Genomic DNA, 13742 nt, shown 5'->3' with positions numbered 1-13742 from the left:
CCATTCCTTGCTCTGCCATTGCCTACTTCTGGATTCTAGGGCAGGCCAAGTCTCTGAGCCTCAGTTCCTCCATCTGTGACATGTGGAAAATAGGTACCTCATTAAGTGTTCTTTGACGATCAAATGATACAGTGACTTTTTTCTATAAAAAAATCTCTAAGATTAGTTTTTAAAAACTAAAATAGAAACATGCATGTGGTAACAAATATAGACAATATAGAAATGTATGAAATGCACAGTGAAAGTTCTTCCCACTCAGTCTCTGTGCTGAGAGGTCTTCTGTATTAGCAATTTGGCACGACAAACACACACACACACAAGGGATCATACTATACATCTCATTTTTAAACTTGCCCTTTTTAGTTAACAGTACACTGTAGACATCTTTTCTCATTCTCTTTAAGGGCCATGGTATAGTCCATTGAATGAATGCATTACAGCTTCTTTTGTCTACTTGACAAAAAGTAAGCACGAGGTAGCCATTCTTTTCTTTCTGTTTTGTACATGGGTTTATTTCTGGGATGTCTATTCTGTTCCATTGATCTACATGTCTGCCTTTTTATGCCTATATTATACTATTTTGATTAGTGTTGCTTAGTTATAGTTTGAGATCAGGAAGTGTGATGACTCCAATTTTTTAGATTCTACTTATAACTGAGATCATACAGTAAGTGTCTTTCTCTGTCTGATTTATTTCACTTTGCATAATGCCGTCAAGTTCCATCTTGTCACATGGCAGAATTTCCTTTTCTTTTCTTTTTTTTTTTTTTGACTGTGCCGTGTGACATCTTCATTCCCCAACCAGGGATCAAACCCGTGCCCCCTGAAGTGGAAGTGTGGAGTCTTGATCACTGGACTGCCAGGGAAGCCCCACATTTGACTATTAAGCACTTGAAATATAACTAGTGTGAGTGAGGAACTGAATTTTAAATTTTATTAATTTAAATCTAAAAATTGACATGATTAAATTATTGAAAAACATTAAGTATATTTGGAACAATTTCAATATGTTAATTTGTTTTTCAAAAGCTATCAATTTCATGAAATCTAAATACAAATAATTCATGAGATCTAAATACATCTAAAGTATTTCTGATGAAGATTTAGTGTCTGATTTGAGATGTGCTATAAATGTAAAATGCACACTGGACTTCAAAGGCAATATGATAAAAATAATGGAAAATGTTTCATCGATATTTTTTATTTTGATAACTTATTGAAATGGTAGTGTTTTTGATATATCAGGCCAGAGAAAATTATTATTAAAATTAAGTTTTAGAAAATACTTTGAGATGAATGAAAATGAGAACACAACATGCCAAGACTTATGGGGGTGCATCTAAACTAGGAATGAAATTTGTAGCTGCAAACACTTATATATTAAAAAGAACATCTCAAACCAATAATCTAACATTCCATCTTAAGAAACTAGAAAAAGAAGAGCAAGCTAAACTCAAAGAAAGCAGAGGATACAAATAAGAAAGGTTAGAACAGAAATAATTGAAACAGAGAACAGAGAAACAGCAGAGAAAATCAATGAAACCAAAAGTTGGTTCTTTGAAAAGATCAATAAATTGACAAATCTTTAGCTATATTGAAATAGAAAGAAGACTCAAATTACTAAAATGAATGGAATGAAAGAGGGGCCATCACTACCAGCCTTACAGAAATAAAGATTATAAGGGAATGTTATGAAAAATTGTATGCCAGTAAATTAGATAATGTAGATAAAATGGAAGAATTCCCCCAAAAGACACAAACTTCTGAAAACTCACTCAAAAGGAATAGAAAATCTGAATAGACTTATAACAAGTAAAACAATCAAATTGGTGTAAAAAACTACCCACAAAGAAAAGCCTAGGCCCATGTGGCTTCACTGGTGAATTCTACCAAATGTTTAAAGAATTAATACCAATCCTTCACAAACTGTTCCAAAAATTAGAAGAGAATAAAACACTTCCTCACTCATTTTATGAGACAAGACTTATCCTGATTCCAAAACCAGGCAGACATCACTTCTTGTGATGAAACTACAGACGAATATCCCTTGTGAATATAGATGTAAAAATTCTCAATAAAAAATTAGTAAACTGAATACAGCAACATTTAAAAAGGGTTATACAGGGCTTCCCTGGTGGCGCAGGGGACAGGGGTTTGTGCCCCGGTCCAGGAAGAGCCCACATGCTGCGAAGCGGCTGGGCCTGTAAGCCATGGCCACGGGGCCTGCGCATCCTGAGCCTGTGCTCCACAACAGAAGAGGCCACAACAGTGAGAGGCCCGTGTACCGCAAAAAAAAAAAAAAAAAAAAAGGATTATACACACCACAAAGTGGGATTTGTCCCAAGAGTGCAAGGTTGGTTTAACATATGAAAAATCAATCAATGTAATATGCCATATTAAAAGAATAAAGGACAACATCACATAATCATTTTAGTAGCTAGAAAAATCACTTGACGAACTCAAACAACTTTTCATGGTGAAAACACTAAACAAATTAGGTATAGAAGAGAACTCCTTAACCTGATAAAGATCATCTATGAAAAACACACAGCTAATTTTAAACTTAATGATAAAATGTTGAATGTTTACCTTTTAACATCAGAAACAAGACACGGGTGTATATTCTTGCCATTTCTATTAAACATTGTACTTGTGGTTCTAACCAGGGCAATTAGGCAAGAGAATAAATAAAAGACATCCAGATTGGAGAGGAAGAAGTAAAATTCTATTCACAGATGACATGATTTTGATATAGAAAATCCTAAGGAGGGTGGAGGGAAACTATTAGAACTAATAAATTAGTTCAGCAATGTTGTAGGATGTAAGATGTAAAAATCAATTGTATTTCCATACATTAGCAGTTGACATTCTGTAAATAAAATTAAGAAAACTATTTCATTTACAGTAGCATCAGAAAGAGTAAAATACTTAGAAATGAATTTGACCAAAGATGTATAAGCCTTATATTCTGAAAACTATGAAACATTGTTGAAAGAAATTAAAGATGGCATAAGTAAATGGAAAGACATCCCATATTCATAGATCAGAAAACTTAATATTATTAAGATGGCAATACTCTCCAAAATGATCTGTATGTTCAGTGCAATCCTATCAAAATCACAGCTGGCTTCTTTGCAGAAATTAATGATCTAATCCTAAAATTCAGATGGAAATTTATGGGACCCAGAATAGCAAAAACAATCTTGAAAAAGAAGGACAAATTTGGAGGACTCACATTTCCCAACTTCAAAACTTACTACTAAGCTACAGAAATCAAAACTGTGTTATGATGTAAGGACAGACAGACAGATCAATGGAATACAATTGAGAGTCCAGAATTAAACCCTTATATTTGTGGTCAATAGATTTTTGAAAAAAGTGCCATGACAATTCAATGGGCAAAGAATAGTCTTTTCAACAAATGGTGCTGGGACACCATGCTTGATATCCACATGAAAGTTGAACCCCTACCTCATAATATATACAAATATTAACTCAAAATTGATATAGACCTAAATGTAAGAGCTAAAAATAAAGTTCTTAGAAGAAAGCATAGGAGTATATTATATATGAATCAAAAGCTCAAGCTAGAAGAGCAAAGTTGATAAATTACACTTCATCAAAATTAGAAACCGTTATGTTTCGAAGGACACCATAATGAAAATGAAATAACAGCCCACAGAATGGGAGAAAATATTTTCAAATCATATATCTGATAAAGGACTTGTATCAAGGATATATAAAGAACTCTTACAACTCATTGAGAAAGACAAATTTGAAAATGGGCAAAGAATTTGAATAGACATTTATCCAATGAGGATATAAAAATGGCCAATAAGCACATGAAAAGATTTTTAACATCATTAGTCAAAAGAGAAATGTAAATCAAAAGTACAATGAGATACTATTTCACACCCATTGGATTAGCTAAAATAAAAAATAAAAATGGCAGACAAGAAGTGTTACTAGGATTTGGAGAAATTGGAACTCTCGTACATTGCTGGTGGGATTGTAAAGTTGTGCGTCCACTTTAGAAAACAATTTGGCAGTTCCTATAATGTTAAACAAAGAGTTATCATATGACCCAGCAATTTCACTTCTAGGCATATACTCAAGAATTGAAAACAGAAGTCAACACAAAAACTTGTACACAAATGTCCTTAGCAGCATTATGCATAATAGCCAAAAAGTAGAAACAACCCCAATGTTTACTAACTGATGAATAGATAAACAAAATGTGGTAGGTACTGTCCTTACAATGAATATTATTCAGCCATGAAAAGGAATCAAGTATTGGTACATGAATGAACCTTGAAAATATTATGCTGACTGAAAGAAATCAGATGCAAAAGGTCACATATTTATGATTCATATGATTCCATTTATATGAAATGACCAGAACAGGCAAATCTACAGAGACAGAAAATACATTAGTGATTGCCAGGAGTTGTGGGTGAGGAGGATGGAGAGTGACTGCTGATGAATATGGGTTTTTTTTTTCTTTGAAGTGCTGAAAATGTTCTAAAATTAGATAGTGGTGAACTATCTACTGAAAACCACTGAATTGTACACTTTAAAATGGTAATTTTTTTATGATCTCATGTTTTATTATTATTTATGTTTATTATTTATATTTCAATAATTTATGTTTATTATTTATATTTCAAAATTTTAGGAAAATTAAGTTCACCTATTTCTTTTTACTTATTTAATGTGGCTATTAGAAAATTTTGAATTATATATGTAGCTCACATTATATTTCTATTGGACAGTGTTGTTCTAGACCTTACAAAGAAGACATGAAGACTTTTTGTTTTAGTTTTATTTATTTATTTGGATTTTTAAATAAATTAATTTATTTTTGGCTGCGTTGGGTCTTCGTTGCTGCATGCGGGCTTTCTCTGGTTGTGGCAAGTGGGGGCTACACTTCCTTGTGGTGCGCGGGCTTCTCATTGCAGTGGTTTCTCTTGCTGCGGAGCATGGGCTCTAGGTGCATGGGCTTCAGTAGTTGTGGCAGGTGGTCTCAGTAGTTGTGGCTCACGGGCTCTAGAGCACAGGGTCAGTAGTTGTGGCGCACAGGCCCAGTTGCTCTGCGGCATGTGGGATCGTCCCTGACCAGGGCTCGAACCCGTGTCCCCTGCATTGGCAGGCGGATTCTTAACCACTGCACCACCAGGGAATTCCCAAGACATGAAGATTTTTAATCATCAACTTCCTGAACCTATCTGAGGGATTTCACAACCGCTTTGTAACGTAAATAGCAATAAAAACTTCTGTTAGGAGAAATAGTACCTGACATTTGCTTCATAAGCTGGAAAGTTTTTAATGCGTACTCTGTCATTTGATCTTCCCACCCTCCCAGGAGGAAGGCAGGAAGAGGTTATTATTCCCATTTTACAGATGGAGACACTGAGTTTCCGGAATGGGAAAGTACTCATCTGGGGCTAGGGACCCTGGTAATGGACCCCTGGACCTCAGGCACTGGCCTTAGGTCTCTAGATCCTTTATACCATAAGCCCTCCATCTGCCCTCCACCCCTACCCCTATCCAAATTTGTCTGGCACAAGCAACGAGAATCGTTCCAGTCTCCCTCAGGGCCTCCAAGCTGATCTGAAACACTTAAGAGAAGTATGTCAAGTCCAGCACCTCCATCCCATGGGTCACAGCTGTCACCACAAAATGGCAGGTTGACATTTTGCAGCTCTGATCTCCTTGACCAAGCTACTGCAGATTTGGTCTCACCCCTGAGATTCTGATGTAATCAGGTCAGGGTTGGGGCCTGGGTGTTGGGACTTTTGAGGACTTCCTTGATGATTCTAGCGTGCAGCCAGAGTTTGGAGCCGCCACCCCAAGCCAATGGTCACAAACAATCAGCTTGTGGGCCAAATCCGCATCCCAGACATGTCGTGTTTGATTCCTATATGTGATGAATGCATGCTTAAATTGGATTAAGTTGTCAACATTTAAAAGCATGGAATTTTTACTTAAACCTGGATTTCTGGCTTCCCTTGAGGACTGAGGAACTCTGGCGACTGGGCCTGCATTCCTGTGTGGTGGCCAGTGGCTGGAGCTGAGCAGTGGCTGCCCCTTTACCCAGGGCAGGAGTTCTCCAGTTCCCCACCGTCCATACTACTCCTTATTGTCTCACACTAGGCCACATCATTTATTTTCAATATCTATCCATCCCTATAGGGCTGCCCTGTAGGGCTTTCCCTTGCAGGCTGGGAAACTGAGGCCTATTGACAACTAAGTGTGGGAACTCAGACCTTCTTAGCTGTTGATTAAGCTATGCTAACTTCTCTTTCTTTCCCAGCCTGAGAACATACTGTGTGTCAATCAGACGGGACACCAAATTAAGATCATTGACTTCGGGCTGGCCAGAAGGTAAGGGAGTTTTATTTCGGTGGTTTGACAGAGCTCCTTGGAAACCCTTGGTGGCTCTCTTGGACATGGTTACCTACAACTCAGCCAATTTTTGAGTTTTGGGACTGATATAAGAAAGCTCTCTCACTGAGGCTGGCAGCCTTTACAAAGACTGCGTAGAGAGGCCTCGTTACTACTGCAGGGGGCGGCTTTGTGCGGCGGGCTCTGCTTCTCCTTAAAAGGCTGTGGGATTAACAGTATTTCAAACCACCTGTGTGAACAGAGAGGGGAGTGATAAAGGGGGTCACTGAATGGGGGTGCTGGGAAGCTCCTTCTATTCATCCTGCAGGCCTCCTGGGGCCAAGATGTACTGGGCTGTGTGATGCATTCATCACCAACCCTGCCCTCCAGAAAATGACTAGGTTAAATAGGATGGTGCCATGGGTAAGTGGTTCTGGGCACTCAGGACTGGGTTAGATCTTGGTAAAATGGTGATACAATGCAGTGCCCGCTGATATGGGCAATAATGAAGTTTAAATGAGATAATACATCAACAGTGGAGACCCATTCTATGAGGGTGATTAGGTTCTCAAGTTTCAGTGCATAAAGAGAATATCATATATAATTTAAAAAAAATCTTAAAGTCCCTTAAAACGCCTAAAGCCTAGTGACATATAGTTTTACTGTTGGATCCTCATGCTTGATGAACACCGTGCCTCTGCAGGGCTCTTGCCCATGGCGTGCACAACCAGTGGTGTGGCTGTAGCAGACCCTTGGCATTGGGGAGGGCATCCACAGTCTGTGAAGATGGCAATAAATGTATGTTCATCCTCCAGGCTTCCTCCAGAATTCTATTTCCACCAAGAATGACATTTCTCTGAGAATCACATACTTTCTAGATATGTCTTCACACCACGGCTTCAAATCTTGAAATGTTCTTACTCTAATGGTCATTTTCCACACAGAAGTTGTTTTTGTCACTTTCGGAGCCTTGCAGCATCTACCACTCCATCCACAAGGGGGGAAAGGAGCACTTCCTCCCCATGGTGGCAGAGCCGTGCCTGAGCTCAGCCTCTGGTGTCCAGCACTGGCCTCCCAGAGGGGGCGTTCAAACCCACAGTGGTGGTCCTCCTAGGTCACTTCCCCACTGGTTGGAGAGGTAAATGTCACCTCTTTGCAGGTGTGAAAGGTACATTTTCAGGGCCCCACATGATGGATGGGAGGCTAAGTGTGGTATTGGAGCAACAGCAGAGGGAAGTTCTTACCACCGCGCTGTACCTTCAGGGTCCACACTACACAGCATACTGCATTTCATGAACAGTCCCGAATCCCCCAATCCACTCAATCCATAATGTAAAAAATTTGCTTAATATTTTCCCAAATAATGTTGTATAAAATTGGGATGCATCCTATACACTTGCACACCTTATGCACCAGGGCGTGTTTCTCAACCTATTTTTCATGTCTCCACCTGCCCCACAAAGAGCCTTTTTAACCATTTCTTTCCTAATCCCTCAGTCCCTTCCTCATGAAATGTAATGCCACAGGTGTATTGTGTATCTGTTTACGTACTGTGGCCCTTTGGAGAGCCGCAGACCGTTGTAATAGCTAAGATTTTTTTGCCCTTCCCCCAAGAACCACTGTTCCCTCACTGTGGGGCAATATATTCTTCATTCAGACCTCACACACTAGTGTATGCAGGACCCTACCAAATGCCGGGTGACCAATTGCCAAATGAGGATTTACAGTGACACACTGTGAATTCAGAGCAAGAAGTAACCACCTGAGGTTCCTGGAGTCTGGGATGTCTCTGAGCAGCCAGAAGAGACGAATGGACAGGGTTTTGTTACCTGCAGGCAGTAGTGTGCTGGTAAATGTTTAACAACCCGCTGCGGCTGGGGCATGAGAGGAGGTGGGGTTGATTTGTAACCTTTGCTAACTTTCGCTGATTTCAAGCTACCAACATGACGTCACTGAGTGCAGAGTTGGGAGGAGACGTGCACCATTGGCTCTCATGCACCCGTGAGAACCGGCTCCAGCACAACTCTGTGTGGAGGGGGGCAGGAGGGATAGTGTCAGTTAGGGACCAAGAATAGGATGCACACTGTGCATGAGCAGGCTGGCCTGGGGAAGGCAGGAGCTGTGGGTGGGACTGGGGAAGGAAGACACAGTAGAAGGTGAGGGCACTAATGGGGCATCCTGAGTAGGGAGGCTCAGATGTTGGAATGGTATCCAATAGGCCATTGAGTCTCAGATGGTGGGAGGTGAAAAGTGTTGTAGGCCAATTTACCGAAAATCGATTAGTCAAAATCTATTCCCAATACACACTACTATATATGAAATAGATAACCAACAAGGGCCAACTGTATAGCACAGGGAACTATAGTCAATATTTTGTAATAACCTATAATGGAAAAGAATCTAAAAAGGAATATATATATATATAAAACTGAACCACTTTGCTTTACACCTGAAACAAGCACAACATTGTAAATCTATATTTCAATAAAAATTTTAAAAAATCTATTCCAAACTGTCAGTCAAATTTGTTAATCTGGTTAAGGGCATTAATGGCAATAATTTTTTTTTTTTTTTTTTTTTTGCGGTACGCGGGCCTCTCACTGCTGTGGCCTCTCCCGTTGCGGAGCACAGGCTCTGGACGCGCAGGCTCAGCGGCCATGGCTCACGGGCCCAGCCGCTCCACGGCATGTGGGATCCTCCCAGACCGGGGCACGCACCCATGTCCCCTGCATCGGCAGGCGGACTCTCAACCACTGCGCCACCAGGGAAGCCCAATGGCAATAATTTTGCCAGTGGGAACAGAGGTAGAGGGCAAGTTCAAGAAAATAAACACAGGGAGCCTTATTTTTAATTTTAATTTTTTGGCCGCACAGCATGTGGGATCTTAATTCCCTGACCAGGGATCGAACCTGCACCCTCTGCATTGGGAGCACGGAGTCTTACCTAAGGACCACCAGGGAACTCCCAGGGAGCCATATTTAAGAGAAAGCCACCCATGAAAAATTGCTGGGCACTGGAGAAGTGCAGGTGTCAGAAAACGTGATACTCAGGAAATTGCACTTAGTGGAACTGGGCTGACAGGTTCACAGGTTCTGGCTGTGAGATGAAAGGAAAACATCAAAAGCATCCTCAATAGTCTGGCAAACTGGTCATTCAGCAAAAAGATTCTTTGGCAAATTGGTTTTTGACAAATTGGCCTGCTTCCTGGGAAGTGTGTCCTTCTAAAAGAAGGGATCTGTGGGGGGAATGTGCAGTTTGAGAGAGCATGCTTTATGCTCCGGAATAGTTAAATGTTTGTAAAGAGGGAGGAAATGACAAATTTTCCCCATAACACGAATTATAGAAAATACAGTTGTATTTCTGGGTGGGACTATGAGAAGGCGCTGAGATTCTGAGTGCAGGTATGACCCCCAGTAGAGTAGGGCCATACAAATCTTCAGAGACTCTGACATCTAGCAAGAGGGACCAGTTTTTTGTTTGTTTTTTTTTTGCGGTACACGGGCCTCTCACTGCTGCGGCCATCGTGGAGCACAGGCTCCGGACGCGCAGGCTCAGCGGCCATGGCTCACGGGCCCAGCCGGTCCGCGGCACGTGGGATCTTCCCAGACCGGGTCACGAACCCGCGCCCCCTGCATCGGCAGGCGGACTCCCAACCACTGCACCACCAGGGTAGCCCAAGAGGGACCAGTTTTACACCAGGCTGGGTGGTGAGAGTCATCAGTGGGTCTAAGTAGGGACATGTCAAGGGGTCGAGAATGGAGACAGAATGGGAAGTATCTTGTTTAATTATCTTGGTCTCCAGAATGTTGAGTGCAGGGATGAGCCTCCTGACTCCCAGTCCAGTGCTCAGATTGGAATCTAAGCCCATTTCATCAGATCCTTTGGCAGGGCAAGGAGTTGCCTATCTCAAACCTTATGAGGCTGCAACCTCATATGTGACCTTATGATCACAGAGGGCCTTGCGCTGGGAATCTGGAGAGGGGGGTCTTAGTGGATATTTTGACACAGCTTTGGGGTGGATGGATCAGTTAACTATTGCTACAGTACTGTTGTATAACAAATCACCCCCAAATGCAGTGACTTAAAACACCAATTGTTTATTTTCCTCCACACATTTTCGAGTCAGCTGGGGAATTAGTATGCTGGACCCAACTTATACTAGCTTATGATAAGGAATCTTGTAAGCCAGTTGTTAAACATGGCCATTATTAAAAATTAAGTTGTATAAGCTTACAATTAAAGAAATTATTTTAAAACAAAGATGTTACATTTTAAAAAGTTAACACTTCCTAACTATTTCACTACATTTCACAGTTATTTATGTTCATGAGTTTATTTACGCCGATTGTTATCTATATGGTGGAAAGACTATAGAATAGTGTGCTATTGCCGATCTCTTCCCAACTCTTCATTCAGTGACATGGTGATGGTACTTTTAAATCAGACACGGTGAAATCAGTATTTACACAATTGGCAAATGCTACAAATCAAAACTTAAAAGAAATCAGATAGCTGGTTATTAAACTTTTACCCACAGACCACTGGTTGGGAGTCACTGATCTAGGCTGAATTGAACTGGGCTTGGATGCAGGTCAGTGAGGACAGGTCTGTTCCAGGTGTGTCTCATTCTCTTCTCATGGTGATGGCCGAGGAGCAAGAGGGCACGCTCCTACAGCCTAGCTTGGAATTGGCCCACCGTCATGTCCACCCACATTCCACTGGCCAAAGCAGCTCATGTGACCAAGCTCACCATCAATGGGATGGGGCAGTATATGCCATCTCTAGTGGAAGGAACTACAAAGTCACATGATACAGGATGTGGCTGTAGGGCAGATGAAGCAGTGGAAACAGGAATGCATCCTGGGAAAGGGACATCCAGGGGCTGAGAGCCTGGACCTTCTCTCCTCAAGGGGAAGCCTGTTCCTCTCAGTTTGGCTCCTTGGCCCTGAGGCTCCAGTCAGGTGCCAGTGCAGGGGAGGAACAGACTGCCAGAGGAAGGCTCTAACTCTCCTCCCCTCCCTGGCTTCCCACCACAACTCAGCCACCAAGGTGATCTTTGTTGCTCTTTCACTGGATGAGTATGGTCTGTGTTGGCTCAGGGTCTGCATTTGCCTGACTCTCAGCAAATTTGGAAAAGAAGAGACTGTATTTTGAAAACGCACATCCCTGATTTAAGGGAATCAGGCACATTGGCAGGATATTTATTTTATTCTTCTCTATTTCTCAATTGCCTCATCTGTAAAACGGGGACAATAAACTTACCTACTTCATAGGGTTGTTGTGAGAATGAGAAGGTTATATAAGTAAAACTTTTAGCATGGTATCTGGCGAATAGGAAGTGCCCATTAATTTTTTTAAATTAACACTTCATTTTTTAGAGGAGTTTTAGGTGCACATCAAAATTAGGGGGAAGGAACAGGGATTTCCCATTTATCCCCTGTCCCCACATGCAAAGCCTCCCCTCATCACCATTGATAAGCCTACATTGACACATGATAATCACCCAAAGTCCACAGTTTAAATTTAGGTTCACTCTTGGTGGTGTACATTCTATGGGTTTGGATAAATGTACGATGACATGTATTCATCATTATAGTATCATACAAAGTATTTTCACTGCCCTAAAAAGCCTCTGTGCTTCACCTGTTTATCTCTCCCTCCTCCCTAATCCCTGGCAACCACGGATCTTTTTACTGTCTCCACAGTTTTGCCTTCTCCAGAATGTCATATATTTGGAATCATACAGTATGTAGCCTTTTCAGACTGGCTTCTTTCACTTAGCAATATGCTTTTTTTTTAACTTTTTATTTTATATTGGAGTATAGTTGATTAACAGTGTTGTGTTAGTTTTAGGTGTTTTAGGTGTACAGTTTTGCTGTACACCTAAAGATATCTATACAGCTATATAGGTGTATAGATACACCTATATGATTCAGTTATACATATAGGTGTATCTATTCTTTTTCAAATTCTTTTCCCATTTATGTTGTTACATAATATTGAGCAGAGTTCCCTGTGCTATCCAGCAGGCCCTTGTTGGTTATCCATTTTATTTATTTATTTTTATTGGAGTATAATTTCTTTACAATGTTGTGTTAGTTTCTGCTGTACAGTGCAGTGAATCAGTTAATGTATACATATATCCCTTCCCTCTTGGACCTCCCTCCCCCCAGCCACCCCACCCATCTAGAACATCACAGACAACCAAGCTGATCTCCCTGTGCTATACAGCAGGTTCCCACTAGCTATCTATTTTACACGTGGTAGTGTATTTATGTCAAACCTAATCTCCCAATTCATCCCACCCTCCCCTTTCCCACCGTGGCCACACATCCATTCTCTACGTCTGCCTTTCTATTCCTGCCCTGCAAACAGGCTCATCTGTACCATTTTTCTACATTCCACATATATGCATTAATATACGATATTTGTTTTTCTCCTTCTGACTTATTTCACTCTGTATGACAGTCTCTAGGTCCATCCACATCTCTACAAATGACCCAATTTCATTTCTTTTTGTGGCTGAGTAATATTCCATTATATATATATGTTCCACATCTTCTTTATCCACTCCTCTGTTGATGGACATTTAGGTTGTTTCCAGGTCCTGGCTATTGTAAATAGTGCTGCAATGAACATTGGGATACATGTGTCTTTTTGAATTATGGTTTTCTCAGGGTATATGCCCAGTAGTGGGATTGCTGCATCGAATGGTAGTTCTAGTTTTAGTTTTTTAAGGAAACTCCATACTGTTCTCCACAGTGGCTGTATCAATTTACATTCCCACCAACAGTGCAAGAGGGTTCCCTTTTCTCTGCACCCTCTCCAGCATTTACTGTTTGTAGATTTTAAAAGTTCTTCCATGTCTTTTCATGGATTGATGATTCTTTTTTTATCACTGAATTTATTTATTTATTTTTTAAATTTTATTTTATTTATTTTTTTATACAGCAGGTTCTTATTAGTCATCCATTTTATACACGTCAGTGTATACATGTCAATCTCAATCTCCCAATTCATCACACCACAACCCACACACCCCGCTGCTTTCCTCCCTTGGTGTCAATACGTTTGTTCTCTACTTCTGTGTCTCAATTTCTGCCCTGCAAACCGGTACATCTGTACCATTTTCTAGGTTCCACATATATGCGTTAATATACAATATTTGTTTTTCTCTTTCTGACTTAACTTCACTCCATATGACAGTCTCTAGATGCATCCACGTCTCTACAAATGACCCACTTTTGCTACTTTTTATGGCTGAGTAATATTCCATTGTATATATGTACCACATCTTCTTTATCCATTCATCTGTCGATGGGCATTTAGATTGTTTCCATGACCTGGCTATTGTAAAT

The 13742-nt window shown here is 40.7% G+C and overlaps 1 protein-coding gene across 1 annotated transcript in view; it reads left to right on the top strand.

Annotated features, from left to right (window-relative positions):
- The window catches only part of MYLK3 (myosin light chain kinase 3), a 44411-nt gene that overhangs the window by 20473 nt on the left and 10196 nt on the right, over nucleotides 1-13742 (top strand). Inside the window, exon 9 of the mRNA XM_027092149.1 lies at nucleotides 6314-6384. Coding sequence (XP_026947950.1) covers nucleotides 6314-6384 — 71 coding nt within the window. The remainder of the gene's footprint in view (nucleotides 1-6313; nucleotides 6385-13742) is intronic.

This window comes from Aethalodelphis obliquidens, unplaced genomic scaffold (assembly GCF_003676395.1).
Source record: "Aethalodelphis obliquidens isolate GAN/ISIS:26980383/991018 unplaced genomic scaffold, ASM367639v1 scaffold75, whole genome shotgun sequence".
Lineage (NCBI taxonomy): Eukaryota > Metazoa > Chordata > Mammalia > Artiodactyla > Delphinidae > Aethalodelphis > Aethalodelphis obliquidens.
Note: the sequence above shows the minus strand (reverse complement) of the source record. Positions and strands in the feature narration are given on the sequence as shown.